Source organism: Centropristis striata, chromosome 1 (assembly GCF_030273125.1).
Source record: "Centropristis striata isolate RG_2023a ecotype Rhode Island chromosome 1, C.striata_1.0, whole genome shotgun sequence".
In the NCBI taxonomy this organism is placed as follows: Eukaryota; Metazoa; Chordata; class Actinopteri; order Perciformes; family Serranidae; genus Centropristis; species Centropristis striata.
Window position 1 is genome coordinate 19,890,640 of NC_081517.1, and position 25,616 is coordinate 19,916,255.

Genomic DNA, 25,616 nt, shown 5'->3' on the forward strand with positions numbered 1-25,616 from the left:
TGATATTGGTGAGACGCATTGTCACATGAGAAATATTCACTGAAAATTGGACGCAACAGCTAAGAGCAGAGAGGAGAGGACATGAAAGGTGGTACAAATCTAAATAGTTCAATAAGTATAGCTTGTGGTGGAGACCAATTTTCCCCCAATATTTATGGCACTTGTGGGCACTTGTAAAAGTGAAAAATTAATTTAAACTAATTTTTAAAAAAAATTATTAATCAGATAAAATCACCTTTTTTTTATGATACATGTCATTATAACTGGCATTATGCACAAAATACACTTTTTAGTTGATCCCACTTCTAGCCAAGATTGTGTTGATTCCATTAAGGTGCAGGACTATGCTGCATTAAAATACAAAATACAAGGCCAGAGTCAGTAAAATGTGAAAAGAGCAAAAAACGGCTTGAAACAGCTTGGGGTTCTGCGTTATCCCATAATTTTCACTTGGCCCCAGTGGCAAATTCTATACTTTTAAATTAAAACTAAGAGTTGCCTTGGAAATGAAAAGCAGCCTCAAACCAAAAGCACACAAAAAGTATATGTTAGTGTTAGAGGACATACATTTGACCACATATTATCATGGCCCACATTTCCCTGTGCAGGATGCCTCCTGCTGAACAGAATGCTGTATGGCAGCTTACATGGGAGGAATCAACTTTGTTTTTCTCTGACCTTTTCTCTTTTTTTGCCGTCGGCCAATCAGGCTTCGTGTTCAGCACAGAGCACCGCCCACAAAAAACCCTGAAGCCAATCACCATTCAACAAAGCGAGAAAAGGGGCGTGGCCAGCCACAGAGATTCTTAGGTGTTGTCATCGTTAGTTTGGTGTGTTTTACACTGGGCGGATTGGCAGCATTAACACGGTCACAATGCGGCTTTAACGGCTACTGCGTTTCCTCTTTTCTACATTGTTAAGGTTTGGTAACGCCTTTCTTTTTGAGTATACAGAAGAAACACAGTTAAATATCATCGGAAATCGAAGAATTACACATTTCACACGACGGCTAGCTTATAAGCTACTAGCTAACGCCTAGCTACCGTTAGCTATGGAGGAGAAGAAGGAAGAGGGAGAAGCGGAGATCCAGGAGCACGGCCCCGAGCACTGGTTCTCCAAGTGGGAGCGGCAGTGTCTAGCAGAGGCCGAGCGGGCCGATCCAAACGAGGAGGAGACGGAACAAAGCCAACAGAAACTGTGGCACCTCTTCCAGAACTCGGCCACGGCGGTAGCTCAGCTCTACAAAGGTCTGTACCGGAGTCAAGCCACAGCTAATGGGAGCTAATGTTGCTAGCGGAGAGACACAAAGGGCATGGCGAGGCTAATGCTAGCTGGTTCTCAACAGCATAGCTAGTGGAGCTGGTTTCCATGGTTGTGTTTGGTGATACTTGAATGTGTAATGTTTTAAAATGTGTCCGAAATCGATGGTTTCGTGGTTCCCTTGCCGACATCGTGACCCTGTTCCGGGCTCGCCGATGGAAGCTAACCGCTGCTAGCGCTAGCAGCCGCTAACAGCTGGTCACCGTGTCAGAGAGGGACAACAGGCTGGATCTGCCTCACAGTGGCCCTGAGCTGTCACAGGTCCCCCACAGCTAAACACTTTAGCTAAAGGCTCACGAAAATGCCGGCCAACCCAGTTGTGTGTGTTCCCGTCTGTTTTGAACACATTTTTGCACCCAGTTTAGACCCAACATGGCTCACAGTAAATGTTTTTGTCCAGCCCTTAACAGTTACCCAGCTCGTCAAAATGGCGATACACAGGGAGGAGTTTGTCGACTGAAAACAACTGGTTTGTTGATGGTCTAATGCAGCGATAGTTTATTGTCGCAGTGGTTTGTTAGATCTTTAACTATCACTAACGGCGTCAAATCAATTTATTTCAACACACAACCCAGTGGACTTTTGTCGATGGGTGCACTGTTAAGAATAAAATGGCAATTGGATTAAAGTTAACATTTTCTTGTTTGTCTTTCTGCCCTGAGTGATCTAAACACAACATTAAGTTTTTGTTTCTTGTAAGTAACTTCGGTTCCTGACAGCTTCTGCTATTACTGAAACGGGAAATAAACGTGGGCCTCATTTAAAACGTCTATATTTAAAATGGTGACATCATGGTTGGCTACATCTGACCAGTGAGTTATTTGCTGGGAGTAAAATTAATGTTCAAGATGGCTTTGTTCACCAATTGCCAGACAGGCTCTTGACTACTTGTCAAGTGCAGTCATTATCCCCCACTTAGTCTGGAAATCCTGCTTGGCCAAATGCTTCTGCCCCCCCTCCCCCATGTATGTTCAGACTCTAAAACAGCTGCATCTTCATAAAATGTAATACCAGTGAGTCACTTGTAGAGGAAACTCTGTAGGAGGCTCCTGCAGATTAGATGGAAGGATTTGTTGTGAAGATTTAAATCGTGAAAGGATGATTGGTAGTAACGAACTGTATAGGTCAGAGCTTTTCCACTTATTTTTGTGGTGAACTAAATCCTTATATGGTGTCACCAGTTCTTTTTAGAAGCTCCTAACGCCTCTGCTATGTATCAGTGCTCTTCATATGACCATTGCAATCATTTTCTAGGTGGAGATGGGTATAATGGGGCCTTGAATGTGTTATAGGAGTCATTAGATTAAATCTCCATTGAAGATGCTCGCCTACAACCATCATCAGTGGTTAGTTTCCTCTTTTAACTCAAATAAAACTATAACTGCACTTGTGTATCCGACACAAGTGCTTATATAATTGAATGTCCAATTTCTGACCGTTTTAAAGAAGAAATTTGAGGTAAAGTGGGGGGGGGGGTTGTAAAGTGGGGTTTAGGTAACAAGAATGTCACTGCTTTATTATTGTGGCATTTTGACTAACTTTCTTAATTTGATTTACAGACCGAGTATGTCAGCAGCAAGGCCTTTCTCTCTGGGTGCCCTTCCAGAATGCAGCCACAGCTGTCACTAACTTGTATAAAGGCATGCCACTTTGACTATTTCACATCTTTTGGTTCACTGTTTTTTAGTTACATTTTGTATGGCACACAGGAAATGCTGTTTGTTTGCATTGTCTAGATTTTCTAAAAACATTTATCCCGTGTGCCATCAGAGAGTATGGAGGCCCGCCAAAGGAGCTATGACCTCGGCATCCACTTAGGCCACCAGCGCAGGAATAAGGATGTAATTGCATGGGTTAAGAAGCGCAGAAGAACAATCAGACGGGAGGACCTCATCAGCTTCCTGTGTGGCAAAGTTCCACCTCCACGGACAGCTCGCGCCCCACCACGAGTTTCTATGGTGTCTGCAAGCCGACCATCACCCCCAGAGACGGGCAGCTCTGTGGAGACAGACCTGCAGCCTTTCAGAGAGGCCATAGCACTGCATGGTAGGTTCAATTGCATTCTACAGCAGGAACCGTTTGCATTATAAGAATAAGATGTTGGACTCAAAACATTTCGCTGTGGCTTCATATTTTCTTCTTTTTTTCATTCCAGGCCTTAGTGGTGCCATGGCAAGCATTTCTGTGCGTTCAGGTCCTCCTGGTTCCCCAACTCACCCCGCCCAGTCCCTCAGTCGTCGTAGGAATGGTCTTCATGACGTAGACCTCAACACCTTCATTGCTGAGGAGATGGCGCTCCACTTGGATTCCACAGCCAATCGTAAACGTGGCCCCGCTCCCTGTAGTGATGTCATCACAGACTCACCGACTCATAAACGTAATAGGATGCTCTGAACTTTTCCTACACCACTAATCCCTCCTCTGTCCTCTCCTTGGTGGCCGACTGGACAGCTGATGAGGACTGATGCCTTGGCCAACCATTGAAATCTTCCTCCTTCTCATCTTAGTTGCAATGCTACAAATAAAGAAACTTAACTATTACCAATCCACACATTTATTCCCTTCTTTTTATTTTTCTTTCACCCCAATCTGTTGTCTCACACATCCTCTCCACAGTAGTTTTCTTTCCTGTTTGTTTGTTTGTTTGTTTGTTTGTTTGCCCCCAGTAGTAGATCTGATAGAGACGCGAGCACACATCACACTTGAAATCCTTGAATTGCAGAATGTTGCATTTAGACATTGTTTATTTGGCTTGGCTTTTTTGTTCCTACATCCCATAATCAGTTGAACCAGGCTGTTGCCTCCTGTTTGCAGTTCTCTTCCCCTCATTCTTTGAGCATACTTCCTCCTCCTCCTCCTTCTCTGTGGAGTGCTGGCCAAACCAGACAGGACTAAAACCCGGGCTCCTCAGGAGGTTGAACCACCTCCTCGCTGTGTGGCTCGCCTCAAAATGCTTGTCAGCGTGTGTATCTCATTCTGCTGCTGCTCTGTGTGTTTGCGTATCTGACAGCAGAACTGCCACTTACTGTGTTGTACTTGTCTTTGCCTTTGAGAAAGCTGCTACAGTATCTCTGGTTGTTGTGCAACAGTGAGTGTGGGTGTGTGTGTGTGTGTGTGTGTGAGTGTTTGTATGTGTGCTTGTGGATGCAGGGTTCTGGCAAATCCAGCACCCACTTGACCGAATTATTTCCTGTTTTCCTTAAATTCATCCTATTATTTTTCTTTAGTTGCTCTTTGCAGCCCAAAGCAGGGTTTTATCACAAAGCAGGTCACTCCACTTTACACAGATAATGGTGACTATTATTAGTCAGTTAGCTGACACTTAGTGGGATGAAAAGAAATGCAAGATGTGCTTTTGGCAAAGATTTGCTTCAGTACACATCCTGCATTTTTATTTGCAAGTTTCCAATCACACTGTTGCTCATAGGTATTATCATGTTTACAATGCAAATATTAAGTTTCCCTCCCACATTAAAATACATTTCAATGAGTACCGGTTCTTGCATTTTTGCATCAAGAGCAGTAAGAGTGTTTTGAAGCTTGTATCTTACCTACTTTATGTTTACATTTGGCCCTTTGATAACATAAACTGGTGCATTGTCATCATTCTGCCTCTTGTATTTAAGAGTTACACCACATTTACACTTGTGATTTCAGCTTTAAAGTAAAAAAATCTACAGGGTGACAGTTGCCTGTGAACTAGTTGGGGCCGATGGCAGTTGCATTTTATTTTGCTTAGCCAACTAATGGACGATTGGGTGTGATGGTTCAGCAAGGCTTGGGACACTTGTTTTGCAAATTTCACACACTGCTTTGTGATACAATCTTGTGTAATGTGTGTAAATAACATGTAGGTGCTGTTATATGTGGTACATATTGTAAAAAGAAGTGCAAATCCATTGGGATGTCCATGTACAATAACAATTCTGACATTAAAGAAAGTACAAGCGTTTGTCTAAGTTTTGTCTTTGAGTTTTCTACCAGCTGCATTTAGTGTTTAGCTCACTGCACCGTCTGTATGGCAAAGTCTTATTTCTGTGCAGGACAGTCTTTACTCTCAGCAGTGATATTTCTATTAGTTACCTCGGGCCAGTTTCGAGAAAGAAAGAAGGATAAAAAGGTGCAATGAAGTGGAAAAACCTAAGAGCTTCAGCTACTATCTATAGTAGTGCCTGCTCAGTTAGCAAATGCTGTATTCATTCTCAGTTCCTTAATCACCCCTTTCTTTAAAAGAACTTGATATTCAGTTATTCTGTCATCAGTCACAAAGGGCAGAAGAATAAAGGATCTATTGAAAGGAGTGAGTGGTGATTGTATATCTCCGTTTGTTATTGAAATTGCTGTATAGCAGAGTTCTTTGAAAAGAGGTTGTCATGAAACTTCACATCTTCAGTGCAGTTCAACTTTGCGAACACACGGGGGCGACGCAGACTACTTTGTTCTGCTTTCTCTTCCTTCTCAAAAGAAGCTTGTGCTGCTAAACATTGACCTGAAATGCCACTTTTCTAGATGCATAATAAAATATTGAACATGGAGACAATATTTTAATCAGTACTGCTCCATTAAAACAATTCGCAGTGCATTTTTGAAATAGTATATTAGTAAACAATGACATAGAATATCAAAGCGTGAAATTAAGCTATTAACATCAAATAAGGGATACGGGGACACAAACAAACATAATGACAAAATGATTAAAATTTTAAGGTGTCATTTGAGGTGACTCAGTGCATTAGTGTGCAGCTGTAGTCACACTGATGAGTAATCAGAGGCAGTTATGTACTTCTTCAGCTGTGGCATCTTAAAAAGAATGAATGGGAACAGGACAGGACAGACCCGGAGCGACACAGATATCAGTTTTTAAAGCTTATGACCTCTGCCAAGAAGGCTGTGCTTTCAGTTCTGTTTGTGTGTCTGTTAGTGAAAAGGATATGTCAAAAAGTACCTTTCTGACCCCAGGAGCGACTTGCTATTTCTAATGTAAGATTAAGCATCAAAACCATCCGAACTACTAAGGCCTTGAAGGAAAATCATTTCTCTTTTCCCACACCTTTTTGTCCAAATAGGCCACAACAGTTTCCACCTACACAGACATTCTCACACTTATTTTTCTTTTAACACTCCTACAATTTTTATCTAATCTTTACCAGATTTGGAACATAAAGCCAGCAGGATTGCTTTGTAAAAAGTTATTAATTTGTGTTTTTTTTTAATATCCCAAGCTGATGTCCTGTTCACAGTTTGCACATTTCTTGTTTGCTAGTCTTATTTTTCAAAATTAGGACGATGCACGTTGCATCTCAACCGAAACCGATCTGCAAAATGTCATAGCATTTTACCTTTATGATGCAAAATGGCAACATGATTGTTTTCAATGACCTTTCTTTAGCAGTCATGAGTCTGACTCAATTATAATAATCACCCTATTTAGAAGCAACCAGATTGTCTGTTATTTTATGTATTTTCAAGCAGATCTGGATTCTAATGCTGACAAGTTTTTTATAAATATTAACATAACAAATCTAAAGCACTGTACAATCTTTGTTTGATCGATCACTGTCTGAGTGTTTTCTAGTTTTATGGTCTTGGATGGAAAGCAATTTTCTGATTTATGTGGGACTGTACAGGAATTATTAGTGCAGGGAGAGGGCTTAACCTAGTTTCTCGAAGGCCCTCATAAGGACTTCTTTAATATCTTAAAAATACTTTAACAGCATAATAACATTTAAACAGTTTTAAATTTTTTGTTTATTTTTAAGATTTTAATAATTCTGTCTCCTTTTTAAGTGGTGATATCTATGGTAGCTCAAATCGCAAATGGAAATCAAATGAAGTTGATTTTTTAATTTTTAAAATATTTTTTATTTTTTTTAAACTTGACATTATTTCTTTAGCTCAGTTAAAGATTTTGTTAAGGGATATCATTTGTTTCCAGTTACCGATTACAACAAAATCTTTCACTGCTCATTTTTATTTTAGTTTCAGGTTTAGTTTATGATAATAACCCATGCGGTGTACTTGTTTAAGCATTATTTGAAAAACAGGATAAACAATTTAAAATGTTACACTCTACTTAAAAGTGTACACTGACTTCAGAGCATATTGATTGCCTGCACATGGCTCACAATGTGGCAGAGGCTGAGTTGGCGGCGCAAACAGCCCTAAAAATGGTAGCAGTGGGGACAGGACAGTGTAGTCTGAGAGTGGTCTTTATGCTTACTAGACAATGCAAGTTGCCGCGAGTCACTTAGTGGGATTCACATGCACTAAAATTTGCACGTGGCCGGACCAGCTACCACAACAATTTGTTGTTGTTTGCTGTCAAGAAAGAACAAAGAAGCTCGGATTAAAAGCCACGGACTCCACTAAAACTTTGCATAGTAAATAGCAGTTTACTGCTATATGAATGTTCTCAATGTTGTGTATAGCACCTTTAACCCTCCTGTGCTCCAGGGATCCTTTTTTACCACTGAGGACCATGGGTGTATAGTCGACGGGAGGAGTACACAAGGGTTAAACCTCATTATATTAATGGAACAAAAATTGCACAAAGGAGAAGCAAGATTGGAAATTTGGCACATGAACTGAGCACGGGGCATAGAAATAAAAATATATATCCAGGGTAAGAAAAAATAATAAGACCCTATCCTGCTCTCCTAAAAAATTGAGTCTACCCCCTTCAGCAAAAAGAAAAATATCCATCTCCTTTTCTGACCCCTTCTAGCCCTCAATTATATTTCATACAGCTCATAAAACAAGCCCAAAATCATGTTTCCTCTTTCATAGCAGAAGTCTTTGCCGGTTTTTGGTTCCATGCCTATCTCTGATCTGACAGCAGGTTTGACCTCAGCGCCAGCACCCACACAAACACACACACACACACACACACACACACACACACACACACACACACACACACACACACACACACACACACACACACAACAGCCATTAGAAACTGAGCACCACTGTCTGTCTTCACTAAATCACTGCTTCAGAACCAACACACCTGAAGACAGTAACAAGGGAAGTGACATCCCCTTTGATTTGTTCGGGGAAAGCTACCAGGTCAGCAGCATTTTTGGGTCAACCTTTTGGTCTCGCCACCATATGATCTCCTGACTCTACCAGTCAGTCACAGCAGAGCATGATAAAGATCTGCACTGTCTATCCACCACATCCAGCGAGAATATCTGTTGTTGCTTTCCTCTGCTAACACCGCATGGTTGTTTTTGTTTCATCATGTATCTGAAGGCTCTAAAGGCTGCTATTTGATGGAACCATGGAAGAGAGAGCTGACCGCAAGCTGTTTCACACTTCAAAAGGACCACTGTGCATGTGTGTGTGTGTGTGTGTGTGTGTGTGTGTGTGTGTGAGGGAGAGAGAGAGGGAGAGAAAGAGACATGACGAGAAGCAACAAGTGTCTGAATGTTCCAGAAAACCCCTCGAAGATGGCCATCTGGGCTGCGCTGGTATCAGCTCACACGCACGCTCATAAACACACACATATAGGTGTCTCCTAGGATGCCGTCTGGTCTGAAAGAGAGAGTTGGTGGTGTGTCTTGTGAACCATTACTGACACACACACACGTTCAAACGTCCGCTCCGTCATAGCAATTGTTTGTCTGTGTGGGCTTGACCATTAGGGAGTGTTCAAATGCACTAGTTATCCCTTGTGTGCGTGTGCGGCTGTGTGGCGACGTACACATCGTAAACACAATGGGTAATGTTAATTGCTGCACCAGCTTGCACTAATTGATAGAGGACAGCATGCTTATGCACTCACATACACACAAACACATTAGCACATGCACATAAACAGAAGCCAATCAGGCAGACTGAGAATGTGTCCCCAGAGAGATAGAGCAGCCGGAGAGCAGGGGTGGTGGTGGGAGATGGAGAGGTGGTGGTAGTGGTGGTGGTGGAGGAGACAGGGAAGGAGGAGAGGAGGAGGAAGAGAGGTTAAACACTCCCCAGAGACGGCTGCTAGTCAGGGCTCTTAGTTTTGTGCACATAGACTACGGTAGGTGAGCGATGCGTGGCGTGCATGAAAACACAAGGTCTGAGAGATTGTCTCCTATTTTTGGGTCTGCTGTGTTTTTGTGAATGTTCCTCCTCTTCAAAAGGAGACCCCCCTCCCCCCTCCACCACCTCCCCAATCTCCTCCCCTCCCCTTCCTCCATCCTTCTCTATCAAACATAAACATACTTGCACACACACACACACACACACACACACACACTCACACACACCAGATCTTCAGAGCTCCCTGCGCACCAGCATGTCCCTGTCTTCCACAAATGCCATGAAAAAAAAACCCACGAGCTGATCACCATAGCAACACGTTATATATCTTCCAGCAATATTTATCCAACCCGGAGAGGAGGGGTTGTGGGGGTGATGGTGGTGGGGGTGGATGGAGAGGGGAGGTAGAGGTGGCGGTGGTGGTGGTGGCGGTGGTGTGTGTGTATGTGTATGTGAGGGAGGGTCGTGATGCAACTCGTCTAAAAATCAAACGGTCATTATGGCAGAGGGGTTGCGGTTCAGGCGTGCGGCCACAGGGCGGCAGCAGCGTCCAGCGCAGCAGGACAGCAGCATCACCAGGCATCATCACTTCAAGACCAGCGGCTTTCACTCATGTGTCACGCATAGCTTACAGTCCTCAGGTTTTCATCCAAACCAAATACTACACCAGCTTATTTCACTTTTTTTTTTTATTAGAAGGTGTGCCGATGAGTGAAATTGGCTTTTGTGGTTTGAACATCGGTCTGTGTGTGTTTTTGTGGCACATGAGTGACAACCACTGGACTAGACAAGAAAGGTCCAAAAAGGAGGAAGCAGTTCCAGTGCGTCCTCAAAAGCAGCACCAGTGGGATGCTGGGCACGCATTAAAGGATGGAGGAAATGATTGAAGAAGAGAAAAGAAAATGAATGGTGGGGCAGGAAGAGAGCAGGAATGATTGCAAGGTCCCCCTCCTCCCCAAGCATAAGGATTAGATGTTGTGCTGCTGGCTGCAGATGGGTTTGGGCTTCATTCTGTATGCGTGTGCACAGTGTGTAATGTGCCGGTGTGTGTTTGCTTGTGTGTGTGGGTTTATTTTTTGGGCTCAGGAAGCAGGTTAAGCAAGGAGGGGGGGGAGAGAGAGAGAGAGAAGAGAGAGAAGAAAAGGAGGGAGAGGGGAGTGAGGAGGAGGAGGATGAGAGGAGGGAACAGGATGAAAGGATGTAGGTGAGTCTAGGAGGAGAGGAGGCCTAAATCCTCACTGAGCTCCAGGGAGAGAGCAAGAAGAGACATGGGGAGACTAATGATGTGAGAAAAGGGGAAATGTAGAAAGACAGAGGAAAACAGGAAGAGACTGACAGAGTGTGTGTTTGTGTGAGCGAGAGACATATAGACAGAAAGGGGGGTTAGAAAAAGTGTAAGTGCAGCACAAGTCTCCTTGCTCACAGGTTTATATAGAAAAACCCAACAGGACCTGACAAGAGTCTGATAGGATCAGCTCCTCTACGTGTTCACTCACTCACACACACCTACACACTTGCCCTCACACACACACTCACAGTCCCACTTGCCCTCTCTTCAGCACTGCTCCATTTTTTCCAATATTCTGAGCTTGAAGTGATATTTCGTTTTGGTACATTTCAAATTTTTCAGCAGGCTTTACCTGGTGTGACTTTGTGAGCCATTAGCCTTCGACAGTGGCCGACCTGTACTGTACCTCTGTGGGTCGATCGCTCAAATCCAGGCCCTCACCGGACTCACTTCACCATTAAGTTGAAAAAGGGAGCCTGCAAAACAGAAAATGTTGTTTTCAGCCCAGTGGTTTTAACCATCACCTTGTGGTGCTCTTCTGTTGGAGGTCAAGGACACGGGGATGTGTAGATGAGGACGGCTCTTGGTAAGTGCTTGTATTAAGTACTGAAACTACTAGTACATGTATTCAATAAATCACATAATGGATTGAGCGTTAACTAATATTGAAAAAAGGTTTGCGGTGTTGTGAGTCCGGCTGTTCTCATGAAAGGTTCAGATAATTTCGAGAGTAATGCACTAAAATTTCATAGCTTTTCTATGAATTTGTGTCTGGTGACAGTATAGAAGTCAGGTAAGTCCCTAATCCCAATACTGTCATTTCTTCCTAACTTTGCACAAGTATTTTGGTGCCTACACCTAAAGAAACAGTCTTGTAAATAAAAGTATAACTCTACTATTTGTTTTGTGAGGATTGTTTCTTCCAGTTTTATATCATTGTCTACTTTTCATTATTTTGGCAGGGTTTTTGTTGTTGTTGTTGTTGTTGTTGTTGTTGCATATATTGGATATCCAACAGCAGAGATATGACAGGAACCGTAGGCATTGTGTCTAATGGTCGGCGCCCCAGCTCCAAGACCTCCAGGATGTGTCGTGTTAAATCATTGTGATTTAATTATCTTTGGGGTTTTTGACTGTTGGTCAAACGAGACATGCTATTTGAATACAACGCATTGGACTCTGGGAACTGGTGATGGGTCATTTTTATGGGTCGTTTTCCATTTTATAGATAAAGGACTAATCAATTTAATGAAAAAAAACAACCAATAAATTGGCAATATACTGTAAATAATCTTAAATCAACTACAAGGAACTTTCATTTTGTGTTGTTGAAGCCAATCGTCTCACTGATTGCATTTCCTTCTGTATATCACATCATATTGAGGCATCAGTTTTAAACTGAGACTGTTTCATAACTAGTTAAAAACTCCTTGTAGTGCTTTACAACCATATGCAATGTAAGAGAGTCCACTAGAAAGGGCTAAACTACAAACATTTAGGACTCAACTTTACAGTTCTCCTTAGCTCTATGTAGCTTTTTAGAATTCAGTCCCACTCCTCTAATCAACCTCATTTACAACAGAAACACACAGCTATTTTCAGAGGGAAAAGTTATAAAACCCCAGTTAATTCTACCTGTTCAGCACCATACTGCAAACAGACAACATTAGGAACTAGCAGGTAAACACAGAGGAGCATTTAGTAGCTTTAAATCCCAAAATTTCCCTCAGGAGTTGGTGGAGAGACCAAAACAGAGTTTGAGATTCCAGACATTAATTTGTCAGGAAACATTTCTCCAAGTTAAAGGTGCCAGAATGCATGAAATAAACTATGTTGTGCAACAGCCAGTCAAACCCCAAAATCCTGAGAACGAGACACAACAAACATTGAAATACAGGGTTGAAGCTGTGTTTGTTCACTTGTTTGCCACAACTTTATACAGTGTCAATATGTCAGTGATGTGTCTTTGGATTGTTCCCAAGTGACCTTCTTCTTCTTTTTTAGTTACTGCTCCCACCCAAGAACCTTCCGGTGGACATGAAAGGAGAGAGGCTGTCCAGCCAAAAAAAAAAGTCTTTTAAGCCTGTTTGAGATGGAGAGACTTCAACAGAGAGGTGTGAGCTGAAAAGGTTCAGTGCAGGAGGAGCTTATGGACATGTGTCAGGACAAAGTACAAAAAATCCTTCTGGTGACTCAGGATGAGGAGGCAGATCGTTGACCTACCTGTGCTCAGCAGGTACGGGGACACACTGGTCTTGAGTGGGATTACTGCATGAAGGTGGGAGGATCATTTTCAGGAGCTCCTAAACCTGCTACTAGACATATAATTTGGGAGATATTGCTCGAAGATTCAGAAGGGTCTGAGTCCATTTCCTCCGTGGAGGTCAGTTAGGAAGCTTGTTAGTGGAAAGGGCATAATTTTCATTTCAGCTCTGGGGGAGACATCTACTGGGAACTGTTCAAGCCACTACAATTATATTCTTCAACAACCAGAGAATTATGCTCTTAATGGAGTACTATTCATCTGCTTAATAATACACTGAATATACTCTGCGTCTGGCACTTAGCATGACATACTGACCTGAGCAGTGAACTCAGAGAGGGAGAAGCATTATAACTAAGAGGAAGGTGAAACTTTCCTGCTATTTCTGTGCTGGTTTAATTCTAATAGCCACCCACTGCAGGGGATCAGTATTAAGATAGTTAGATTTAGATTAGTTCAGCAAAAGTAGCAATACTACAGTGTAAAATAGGGTCACATGTAAAACTCCTGCATTCAAAATGCTAGTTGAGTAAAAGTAATAACTATTAGCATCAAAATGGAAATAGTTAGTGGTGCATTAATATATACATTGCTTTCATGTTGCAGCTGGCAAAAGCTAAGCTAAGCTGAATTACTTTATATTGCTGAATATTTTATAATACAACAATAATAATAAACATCAAATAGATTTACCAGCTAAAAAGCCAGATATTTCTCTCAGGAGAGGCTTGATAGAGACCAAAAACAGAGCTAAAAGAGAGTCTCACATTTTTGAGGTGGCCAAAAACACAACTCCAGGTGAATGATTGCCCTCACATAGAAATATCCATCCATTTTCCTCCACTTACCCGGGGCCGGGTCGCAGGGGCAGTAGGTTAAGCAGGGTATTCCAGGCGTCCACAACGTCCAGCTCCTCCTGGGGGACCCAGAGGTGTTCCCAGGCCAGGCGAGAGATATAATCCCTCCACCGTGTTCTGGGTCTTCCCCAGGGCCTCCTATCAGTTGGACGTGCCTGGAACACCTCTTACCAGATGCGAAGGAGGAGCAGCTCTACTCCGAGCTTCCTCCAGATGTCTGAGCTCCTCACCCTATCTCTAAGGCTGAGCCCAGCCACCCTACGGAGGAAACTCATTTCAGCCGCTTGTATCCGTGATCTCGTTCTTTTGGTGAAAGAGCTCATGACCATAGGTGAGGGTTGGAACATAGATGGACCGGCAAATCAAGAGCTTTGCCTTCAGGCTCAGCTCCTTCTTCACCACGACATAGAAATATATATATAAAGACACAGACATTCCTATTGAAATCAAGATATCAGGATTGTCAGAGTAGTGGCCTTTTTTGAGTACAATTGCAGTAACTGCATGAAAAGCCAGCCGATAAGTGAGGAACATACAAAATCTAATGCTTCATCCTCACACACTTGTTTCACAGTGTAGGAAAGCAAAGTCATTGCTCGATGGGTGACAACTTTTTCTTTCATGTTGTATAACCAGTATAGCATGAAAACATGGTGAAATAAGCCATCCATCTGCTAGTTAGCTAGCTTGCTAATTCAATCATGCTTTCATGCTACACTGGTTACACAGAATGAGCAGGAAAGTGGCCTTGTGGCCAGCAGCAGTGCTGAATCCAACAGTCCCTCCCCCTCACTCCCTGCTGCTTAGAGACTACTCCATCAGGAGGAGAGAGGACAGCAGTGCTAGTTAGCTAACTATCCAGTCTGCTGCTGACACTCATGGCTTGTCCATACCTGACCATAACAACAAACAACAATTGCAAGAATCTTATTTTCCAGTTAATAGAATACAATAAAACAGAATAGAATAGTTTTTATTTGTCATTGCACAGAAGTACAGCGAAATTAAAAAGAGCAGCTCTCGTTTTAGTGCAACAGAATACAATAATTTAAACATAGCAAAGAAAATATAAGAAAACCTATTAAAAAGCAAAAGAAGAAGGGGGAGCAGCAGGTGGGGATATTCAAAGGAACAAAATGGGAGTTTTTGCACATAAAACAAATATATTGCACTGTTCCACGGTATTGAAATGTTTTTTTATTTTTTATTTCTTGGACTTGTCATCAACAGTACAATGTCCGTTTTACCCTCTTATTTTAATTCTATGGTTGGTCCAATTGCTGGATGTGTAAATAAGAAACTGCTTACAGAACTTAAAAGTGTGTTCACAACTTGTTTCTTTGTAGGTAATATATACTATCAATATAAATATATTATGTTAGCTAACTACAACATCTTTTTAAAGTGATCTCTTGGCTAAAAACTGACATCGGCTGCAAGTAGCTGTTGTTAGAAAATGTTAGCTAGCTTGTCAACTGTGATAACTGAATGTCACAGTGAAACTTCCTCTGTAATGAACTTACTGCTCCACCGTGCTGCTGTGTGAACGACCATGATGTACGATCCAGCGGCTGCAGAGTCTCCGTCTGTCTGATTCTCTTTCTCTCATATGTTTGAGGGGAGGTGAGATTGCCATGGACACTCGATAGAGTTAATTGAGGAGGATAAATGATTTATATGAAATTTGATTTGAAATGATTTCTCCTGACATCCTGTTGTGCTTAAAGGATGAGTTTGGAATTCTTCAAGCTTATCTTAAAACAATACTAATATGCCTTTATGCATATTGAAAGATTTATTGGTGGCTGTAATCATTACTCTTCTCCATAAATGCTGTGAGGAGATTGTGAGTCCAAGGTAAAACAAAAAAAAGACAAAATCCACATGCTAAAATAAGGCTTCAGCAGTATGAGTTAGTCAGATCAGTGGGTATTTACTAAAGTCAGTCTTTGCATTTCCTCAGGTGTTGTTTCCTTGGTGAGTTTGCATGTTCTCCCCGTGTCCCCCGAGGATCCCCTTACAGGACCTCTCACAAAAACGTGCATTGATCCTGGTCGCTATAGAGCCTCCCTCTGGTCGGTCGGGGCGCCTGATGGGGGGGGAGGAACCGGTGGGAATAACGTGATCCTCCCACGCGATGCGTCCTACCGGGGAAACTCTCCCTGTCCGGTGACAAGAAGTGGTCTGCTAACTCCACATGTCTCGGAGGAAGCATGTGGCCAGTTCAGGGCTCTCCCCAGACCGACAGGGACGAGGTGGCGCCCAGGATCATGATAGGAAAAACTGGGTGATAAATAAATGGGTTACAAAATCGTGGGATAAAAATAAAAAAAAATAAAAAAACTTTCAAGGATATCCAAGATAGCTAAAGTTTATAGTGTTCTTTTTTCTCTACTTAAAGATTGAATGGCTTTTGTCCCCTATCTCTTATTTAAGAGTCATACTTCGTTGCATTTGACAATACAGACAGATGGACTGATTATAGTGACCTATAACTCTCTACCTATCCAACTCTCTGTATGTTTATATTGGTTGTGTCAAGAAAGAGCTGAACATATCTATGTTTTTCCAATGTTGAGTGGATTTTAGAAACATTTCTTTAGGCCTGGCAGACATGGATGGTGGTCTCCATTTCCCAAAAGGGGACTTGAGTCCAACTAGTGAGGTTTCACACTGCTGAAGGCCGACACAGTATGTTGTCAAAAAAGAACAAAGTTGTACAATGACTCATCCACCACATGGGGAAAGCTAAGTTGTACAAAACCTTTTTTTTCTTTTCAGATCAGCAACCTTACATGATGAGCCTTTCTCTTGCCAATGCTACAGCATGTCATACAATGGTTTGTATGACATCTTGATGAAATGTTATTCACCAATTTTCATGCATTATCTTAAGTTGAGCAACAATGTCCATCACTGCGCCTATGCAGAACTTGTTTCAACACTTTAACACTCTCAGGTTTCAACTTAAGGTTTATGTTCAGTATAAGAGTTAAAACTAGAAAATGTCTAAAGAAATTTTGATTGTGTGCTTGCCTCTGGCCCTTGATTCTCATTGATTAAATCAGCAGTTAAACAGGGACTCTGGCCTGAGTTCACAGAAACCTCATACAAGTTTCTAGGACAAATGGTTCATTAGTTAGTAAAAGGGGGCGTGGCTAATCAAAAGGGCGGGAATTTATTAAATATTGTTATGTAGAACTGGTCAGTGATGAACCATCATCATGCATGACAAGTTTGAGGCAGATTGGACAATGTATGGTCAAGTTATAAGGTATCATGCTTTATGAAAAAACGCCATGTCCTTTAAATTAGTATGGCTGTGTCCCAATGTCAAGGATCCTTCCTTGGTAGGATCCTTCCTTCAGAGTCGGGTCCTCCGAAGGCAAGGCAAGAGTCCTTCCTTTGACTGGTGTAATGCACAAATGGGACAGCCTTCGGAGTGTGCAGCTGTGCGTCATTGCGTAATTGGACGTCCTGCTTAACTTCAGTGCCGCTCTCGGCCCTTTTGCTAAGATCAAGTGTAGTATCTGTTCTCATCAGTTTAATAAAAAATAAATAAATAAATTCAGCGCCGCTCTCGGCCCTTTGGCTAAGATCGAGTGTAGTATCTGTTCTTATCAGTTTAATAAAAAATAAATAAATAAATTCAGCGCCGCAATTTCAAAATCAGTTCACGACATGAATGTGTCTCCGGCATCAGCACTCTGACACATATTTGTGAAAATGGAAGAAGATGCTTTAAGGTTGAATCTCCACGATTTATCAAGTAAAAACCATAAAGTGGATTAAACCTGAATATTTTAGTGATCCTGGCTGAATTCAGCCGCTACTTAGTGCCATGAATGCAGCGGCGCATAATTCATCATGGAAATATGTTCTGTGATTTTTTATTTTTTATTTTACAGTACAGTACAATAACAGTTATTTATAAATAACAATAACGGATAATGGCAGACTTTTGGTCCCTGTAAACATAATAAAGAAATGTATAACTTTCTGAATGGCACAGTTGCACATAGTACATCATCATCGGATGCATATAAATTAATTAACAATAACTTTAGCGACTGAGACGGCATTAATTAACTTAACCGGCAATGTATCAAGATGACGTTTATTATCTTTAAGCTTAATATTCTGGCATTTGTTTATGTTTATGTTTTTGCTTGACTTTGAACACACGTTTTGTAAGTTATGTGATAACATTCAGTGTAAACTGAAAATATCTACATATTTAAATGCATATTGCGCCGCCGGCGTCGCTGTTTCTACGCTCGCCATTTTTAAATCTCCCGGTAGACCGGTGTGCGCAATGCTTAGTCGGAGCGCACGGAGGATACACAAATGCATCCTCGGAATTTGGGCAAAAGAAGGACTCTGTCCTCCGGAGCATCCTCGACATTGGGACAGTCCTTCGGCGGATGTCGATGACGTAGTGTCCTTCAAATCCAGCCGTTTGAGCATCCTTCCTTGACTTTGGGACACAGCCAATGGCTGTGTCCCAATGTCAAGGAAGGATGCTCCGGAGGACAGTCAAGGAAGGATGCTCCGGAGGACAGAGTCCTTCTTCTGCCCAAATTGCAAGGATGCATGTGTGTATCCTCCGTGCGCTCCCATTACCCATAAAGCATTGCGCACACCGGTCTACCGGGAGATTTAAAAATGGCGAGCGTAGAAACAGCGACGATAGCGGCGCAATATGCATTTAAATAAGTATTTACAGTTTACACTGAATGTTGTCACATAACTTACAAAACGTGTGTTCAAAGTCAAGCAAAAACATAAACATAAACAAATGCCAGAATATTTGTCTAAAGATAATAAACGTCATCTTGATACATTGCCGGTTAAGTTAATTAATGCCGTCTCAGTCGCTAAAGTTATTGTTTATTAATTTATATGTGTCCGATGATGATGTACTATGTGCAACTGTGCCATTCAGAAAGTTATACATTTCTTTATTGTGTTTACAGGGACCGAAAGTCCGCTATTATCCGTTATTGTTATTTATAATATAATAAATAATAAAAAAATAAAAAATCACAGAATATATTTCCATGATGAATTATGCGCCGCTGCATTCATGACACTAAGTAGCGGCCGAATTCAGCCAGGATCAGTTAAATATTCAGGTTTAATCCACTTTATGGTTTTTACTTGATAAATCGTGGAGATTCAACCTTAAAGCATCTTCTTCCATTTTCACAAATATGTGTCAGAGTGCTGATGCCAGAGACACATTCATGTCGTGAACTGATTTTGAAATTGCGGCGCTGAATTTATTTATTTATTTTTTATTAAACTGATAAGAACAGATACTACACTTGATCTTAGCCAAAGGTCCGAGAGCGGCGCTGAAGTTAAGCAGGACGTCCAATTACGCAATGACGCACAGCTGCACACTCCGAAGGCTGTCCCATTTGTGCATTACACCAGTCAAAGGAAGGACTCACAGCTAAGCTGTGTCCCAATGTCAAGGATCCTTCCTTGGTAGGATCCTTCCTTCAGAGTCGGGTCCTCCGAAGGCAAGGCAAGAGTCCTTCCTTTGACTGGTGTAATGCACAAATGGGACAGCCTTCGGAGTGTGCAGCTGTGCGTCATTGCGTAATTGGACGTCCTGCTTAACTTCAGCGCCGCTCTCGGACCTTTGGCTAAGATCAAGTGTAGTATCTGTTCTTATCAGTTTAATAAAAAATAAATAAATACATAAATAAATTCAGCGCCGTAATTTCAAAATCAGTTCACGACATGGATGTGTCTTTGGCATCAGCACTCTGAAACATATTTGTGAAAATGGAAGAAGATGCTTTAAGGTTGAATCTCCACAATTTATCAAGTAAAAGCCACAAAGTGGATTAAACCTGAATATTTAACTGATCCTGGCTGAATTTGGCCGCTACTTAGTTTCATAAAAGCAGCGGAGCATAATTCATCATGGAAATATATTCTGTGATTTTTTATTTTTTATTTTACAGTACAGTACAATAAGAGTTATTTATAAATAACAATAACGGATAATAGCGGACTTTCGGTCCCTGTAAACACAATAAAGAAACGTATAACTTTCTGAATGGCACAGTTGCACATAGTACATCATCATCGGACGCATATAAATTAATTAACAATAACTTTAACGACTGAGACGGCATTAATTAACTTAACCGGCAATGTATCAAGATGACGTTTATTATCTTTAGCTTAATATTCTGGCATTGGTTTATCTATATGTTTTTGCTTGACTTTAAACACACCTTTTGTAAGTTATGTGACAACATTCAGTGCAAACTGAAAATACTTATATATTTAAATGCATATTGCGCCGCTAGCGTCGCTGTTTCTACGCTCGCCATTTTTAAATCTCCCGGTAGACCGGTGTGCGCAATGCTTTATGGGTAATGGGAGCGCACGGAGGATACACACATGCATCCTTGGAATTTGGGCAAAAGAAGGACTCTGTCCTCCGGAGGATCCTCGACATTGGGACAGTCCTTCGGCGGATGTCGATGACGTGGCATCCTTCAAATCCAGCCGTTTGAGCATCCTTCCTTGACATTGGGACACAGCCCTAGAGTCTGTCTTGGAGAAGGGAGGGGGGGGTCGGGGGGAGGCTTTGGTAGCTAAGCAACCAGGTGGCCAGGTGGAGTTGACCAATCACAGCAGTCAACTGCAATCAACTGAAATGAACTGCTGGTGGAGACAGTTCCGCCACAGTGAGCAGGCAGAGGTGGACTATAGCGTCATATTTGAGTCATTGTTTGATCTTCGCGCACATATTCAGCAACTGAGTGAAGCAGACTCTCCCCCTTGCTCGCTCTCGATGGAGCTCTGCTCCCGCGGAGCGAGGACTCTTTACACATTGGGGGCGGGGCCAAGGCTGACCCCAGGCCTCTTATGATTGGTCATTTTCCAGCCCTCCACGTGGGTGCCTTTTCAGTTTACTGCTGACAGCTGGTAGCGGCATCAATTAAACAACAACAACGGTTGTTTCATGACGTTCACGACCACAACTCTACGCTTCATCACTGATAATGAAAAGGTTAAAAAAATGCTGTTTCTTGTTTCTAAATGATCATACAGTAGTTCAAGTGTTAGATCCATGGGTTTGCCGTGACACCGAGCAGAGACCTGCAGTCCAGCGGTGCAGGCTGTCTCTCTGAAGCAGAGGATGGCGGTCGTCTTAATTTATATCAGTCTTCTCAGACAGCCCACAAACATTGGAAGACTTTCTGATCAGAGACTGGAGCGGTGGTCCGGAGAGAGGAGGATGTGGAGCCGGAGCTCGTCTGGGGGGCGGAGCTCAGCAGCACCTGGTGTCGTTGTGTCCTGAGTCTGAATCTGCTGTCAGGAGGCTGACCTGGACCATACCATGCGTGGTGAAGCATGTGTAACAAATGTTCGCACATTTGGAGTACTGTGCCGGGAAGAGGACATGCTGTCCCTGAAGGATGTCCGAGCTGAAGGATGACCGAGCGGAGACACCGGAGCGTCCTGTCAACAGCAGGTAACTAGGTCAAGCTAACTACCGTCAGTAATCGCCGGTGGTTTAACGTAAAATATAATAAATAAACGCTAAACGTGATACAGAAATATGATCGAGAAGATGCGAACAATGTTTCCATTTTCAATAGTTATCAGACGAAAACGTTTTAGTTTATGTCGCTCCATGCTAACGGTAATAGCTAATTACTAGCTAACATTAGCGTTAGCTAACAATGACATCAAATGGCCGGCTAGGTTGAAAGAACACGTTTTCTTGTGGACGAAAGAGTGTGATGCAAAACATGTCTTAGAAGTCTGGGTGACAACATGATTTTTTTTTTAGCTAGCTACTGTCAATACTTCTGTTGAGCAGAAGCTGCTTTTTTTATTTTAAAAATCTGCCACTACACATGGAGACGCATTTGAAGCAGTTAGGCCAAGTAAAGGAATAGCGCATGCTAAACTGCACACATCACAAGAATATAGCCTGCAAGATGTGGTGAGGGAGGTCGCGGAATTTAGGATAACCCGACTGACTGACGTGGAGAACGTGGAGTCACGGTAAGAAATAATAAGTAAAAATAATCATTTCTTTAGAGGTTTGCATCAGCTGTGATGAGCTCCTCTGGCCAAGAATTAAATGATGTTGATGTGGAATTATTTGGGTTTTAAGACAGGTGTTTTTTTTATATTATTGTGGTTACTTTTTCATTTTTGACAGTCATTTCAGACCAATCCTGAGCTGCAGATATGTTCATGTTTAGGCTCAGAGTGGTGAGGGTATTTATGAGGGCTGCTGTTTGAGGTGAAAGGTGTGTTTAATAAGAGGCTCACAGAGGGACAGAGTCGGACAGCTGCGTTTCAATTATTGTGTTTGTGTATACGGTTTGTTTTGGAGTATGGACATAGTTGATGACTTAATACCTGCTGACTTCACTTGACCTGTCTCACTGCCTGTCTGTCACTGCGGTGATGCGGTGATGCCGCTGTACTGTACTGAGTGTTGTGCTCTCAGTAGAGCTCCGGTTATAACGGCGGTGAAATTAAAAACACTCCAGCGTCTGTAGTTAGCATTTTCTGGAGGAAGTCCAGAGTCATTAATGAGATGTTGATTCTCTTCCGGTTATATCACTTGATTACGCGTGAATTCGCGAGATTCACTGATACACTGCACTCTGTTGGAAGAGCATTTAATTGTTCTGCCTCTCACTTCACGCCGCTCACTTAGAGATTGGATAATCTTCCACGGCACACCTGATGATTTCTTACGGCACAGTTGTGTGCCGCGGAACAGCTGTTGGGAATCACAGGATTGGAGCACAGTCATGGGGCGAATCTGATTGGCTTCTTGTGTTTTGGCTTTGATGTAAATCCGACAGGATTTACATCAAAGCTGGCGGGACTCGGCGAGGTAAGAAGACATACTACTAGCATACTACCGTTACAATTGTGCCTTATAATGTTAGCATTTTCATATTTGAACTTTTAAACTACTGTCGAAAATTTTGTGAAATGTAATTGCAAGTTATTTGAGTTTCATTTGGACGATGTTTGTCATTTTATTTTGCTAATTTATTCGCGGCTACTGGTCTTAGGTCTGAGCTAGCGCTCTCTAGCGAGCTAGCTTTAGCATCATGTCGAAGCAAATGGTCCGTCGAGGCAGAATATCTTCACAGTTACTCCATGTTACAGTTACCATGATGCTAACAGTTGTTATAACAGTAGATGTGTCTGGTGTTAGCAAACACTATTGATTCTAAGAGTGCATTGCATGGTTTGACTGATTTGATGCTACTGACAGACAGCCGATAATGCATTGTGAGTTGATAATCTAGGCCACAACAGTTTATGATTGCTGTGTTTTGTCTTGTGTCTATCTGGGAAGGTGTCATTATGCTAATAATAATATAATAATGCTAAAAAAATGCCAGCTCATGCTATTTTCCTTGATTAATGTTGTCTAAATGCCATTTTTAATGTAGGGTTTGTGTACAATGTTGGCCTGACAAATTTTTTTTAAACTGTGATATGTAGCTAATTGTATGTGGATTTTGATGGTAGCTTCTTGATAATAGTCCTGTTTTTTGTGAGGATGTTTTGGTATTCTTATGTAATAAGGTGTGATAGTAATACCAATGTCATACTCATCAATGGCTAAATTTGAACATTCGGTGTATTTGGATAATATTAAACTGAAACTCATGTCACTTGGTAATGAGAGGTTAAAAAGAAAAGATAATCATGGGGATATACATTTAACCATGGAGTCAGGGCTGTAGAAATTTACTGTAACGATGAACTGGTAGTTTACTTCACCATTTAAGATTTACATTGTGTCAATGTCAATGTTACTCACTACTGTTAGCAGACTATTACCCAAACTATTATCATTTCTTTTTTTCCAATTTGTCATGTCAACTGGTACCTGAAGTATGTGCTCCTGTGACTAATATTAATGTACTCTCTCTCTCTCTGTGTGAGTGAGTGAGTGAGTGAGTGAGTGAGTGAGTGAGTGAGATTGGAAGTTGAAAATGTAGGCTTAAACAGCTTTGGATTAATTTGTTTGTGTGTGTGTGTGTGTGTCCTCAAGTGGTGCTGTGAAGCATTTTCATTGTAGGCTTTAATCCTGTTTTCTTCTGATATTAATACTGCAGTACTATTTTGATAATAGAGGTTATTATGTAATAAAGTGTATTTGTAATACCAGAGTCATAGCCATTAATGTCTTAAATTAGGCCTCATTTCAAGAGAGAAAAAAGTAAAAAAAAAACCCTGTATACTTTTTTCAATAGTAATGGAAAAAAATAATTCTTGATGGGAATGCACAGAGTAGGTCATGTCAACTTTTAGTGAAGCTTATGTTTTGATATTTGTATATTTGAATAAAATTGACCAATATTAATGAAAAAAATATGAAAATGAAATATAAATTTTTTTGGTCATGAGTTACCTTAAAAGGTGAGAAAAAAGTTGGTACATTTTTTTTCTACATTTCCTAAAACCAGTCTTATGTCATGAGGTCCTTTTTGACCCCTGAGGACCATGGGTGCTATAAAAATGTATAAAACACGTAAAAATGTATGAAGAAAGTTTAAAATTTATATTATCTATAAAGGATGCAGAGGGGCACATATGCTGAAAATTTTGCTGTGTTTCTAGAGGTGCTATGTGTGTATTTAATTCTAATGATTATATTCAGCTTTATACTGATTTTTATGAATAAGTGATGCATTAATTCAGTTATTTAAAGCATTAATTACACATTATTATTACATTGCTGCAATGCTCACGGTTGTCATCCTGTTCTAGATAAACACTACTTCACCTAAGAGACTTGAGTATCCAGTTCTTCATTGACCTTCAGCATTCAGTTGTTTGTCTTCACCTTTTCAGGTAAGCAATTAAAAAAAAATGCTTTTGTAATGTTGAGAAACACTGAAATTATTATTCATAAAAAACTTTCAACCACTGTTCTGTGATGTCACGTATAGTGATATACAAATATATCTGAAGGAAAGGTGTATTTGGGATAATCAATATTATTAGTATTATTCATGTATTTATTCATTTTTAAATCAGAGAATGGGGGAAAATAGATTATTAGTACAAAAACTAGTAACTAGTAAAAAAAAAAAATTGGTAACAATAATGTTCATTCATTAATTGACGCTTGGTCAAACTCTCATCTAATTAAGTATTGCTGTCTCATTAATGTATTTATTTATTTTGTCGGCTAAAACCTGAGGAGAAGAAGAAGATGACTTTATTAATTCCACAATGGGGAAATTCAACCTCTGCATTTAACCCATCCTTTTTTACACACAAGTGAACACACCATGCAAGGAGCAGTGGGCAGCACATTACTGCGCCCGAAGCCATCACCATGTTGTTTTTTCACATCAGAATAAGTATTTCACATGATGCAGATCTTTCAGCATGTGGTCCTCAATATATAGTATAGAAGTCACTGTATTTTCTGACTTTTCCAGGTTTCCTGTGTCCAGCATCTTCAAGACAGACTAAGCTAACTTTTCATATTTTTTGCACATTTATATTTAGGTTAGGTTTATAGTAGAGTATTTAGTTTGTATAGTTTAGCTTTTTATGCTGGTCTAGGGACAGTTAAGTTAGCAAATTAATTTAGTTCAGATCACTTACAGTTGCATATTATTGTTACAATTGTGTTATTTTGTGAGTTATTGTTGTACAGGCTATTGTATATTGCAGGACCAAGTGAGACGAGGAAGACCACTGCTTCCAAGATGCCGCGCTCAGAAAGTGCGTTGGACAAGTCTCGACCTTGCAGATCCTGCCCCACTGAGCCCAACCACTTCCGACCATGGGGTACCTCAAAGACCTCCGTCAACCAGCCGGCTGTGGA

At 41.3% G+C, this 25,616-nt stretch overlaps 1 protein-coding gene and 3 non-coding genes across 4 annotated transcripts; 3 read left to right on the forward strand and 1 right to left on the reverse strand.

Moving 5' to 3' along the window:
- The first annotated feature begins 797 nt into the window (after positions 1–797).
- hapstr1b (HUWE1 associated protein modifying stress responses b) lies at positions 798–5,272 on the forward strand. Its single transcript, XM_059334123.1, has 4 exons — positions 798–1,247; positions 2,880–2,960; positions 3,091–3,366; positions 3,476–5,272. Exons 1-4 carry the CDS (start codon positions 1,052–1,054, stop codon positions 3,712–3,714), a joined length of 792 nt encoding a protein of 263 aa, XP_059190106.1. The 5' UTR covers positions 798–1,051; the 3' UTR covers positions 3,715–5,272.
- Positions 5,273–17,323: 12,051 nt separating this feature from the next.
- On the forward strand, positions 17,324–17,510 carry LOC131980084 (U2 spliceosomal RNA). The gene has a single exon (XR_009395182.1). It is a non-coding gene; the product is annotated as a U2 spliceosomal RNA (small nuclear RNA).
- Positions 17,511–18,925: 1,415 nt separating this feature from the next.
- LOC131980102 (U2 spliceosomal RNA) lies at positions 18,926–19,112 on the reverse strand. The gene has a single exon (XR_009395186.1). It is a non-coding gene; the product is annotated as a U2 spliceosomal RNA (small nuclear RNA).
- Positions 19,113–19,385: 273 nt separating this feature from the next.
- LOC131980097 (U2 spliceosomal RNA) lies at positions 19,386–19,580 on the forward strand. Its single transcript, XR_009395185.1, has one exon. It is a non-coding gene; the product is annotated as a U2 spliceosomal RNA (small nuclear RNA).
- Positions 19,581–25,616: the final 6,036 nt, after the last annotated feature.

Coding starts and splice junctions, on each gene's coding strand:
- hapstr1b (XM_059334123.1), top strand. CDS start 1,052: ATGGAGGAGAAGAAGGAAGAGGGAGAAGCGGAGATCCAGGAGCACGGC. Junction 1,248..2,879: donor GGTAGCTCAGCTCTACAAAG/GTCTGTACCGGA, acceptor TTTGATTTACAG/ACCGAGTATGTCAGCAGCAA. Junction 2,961..3,090: donor TGTCACTAACTTGTATAAAG/GCATGCCACTTT, acceptor GTGTGCCATCAG/AGAGTATGGAGGCCCGCCAA.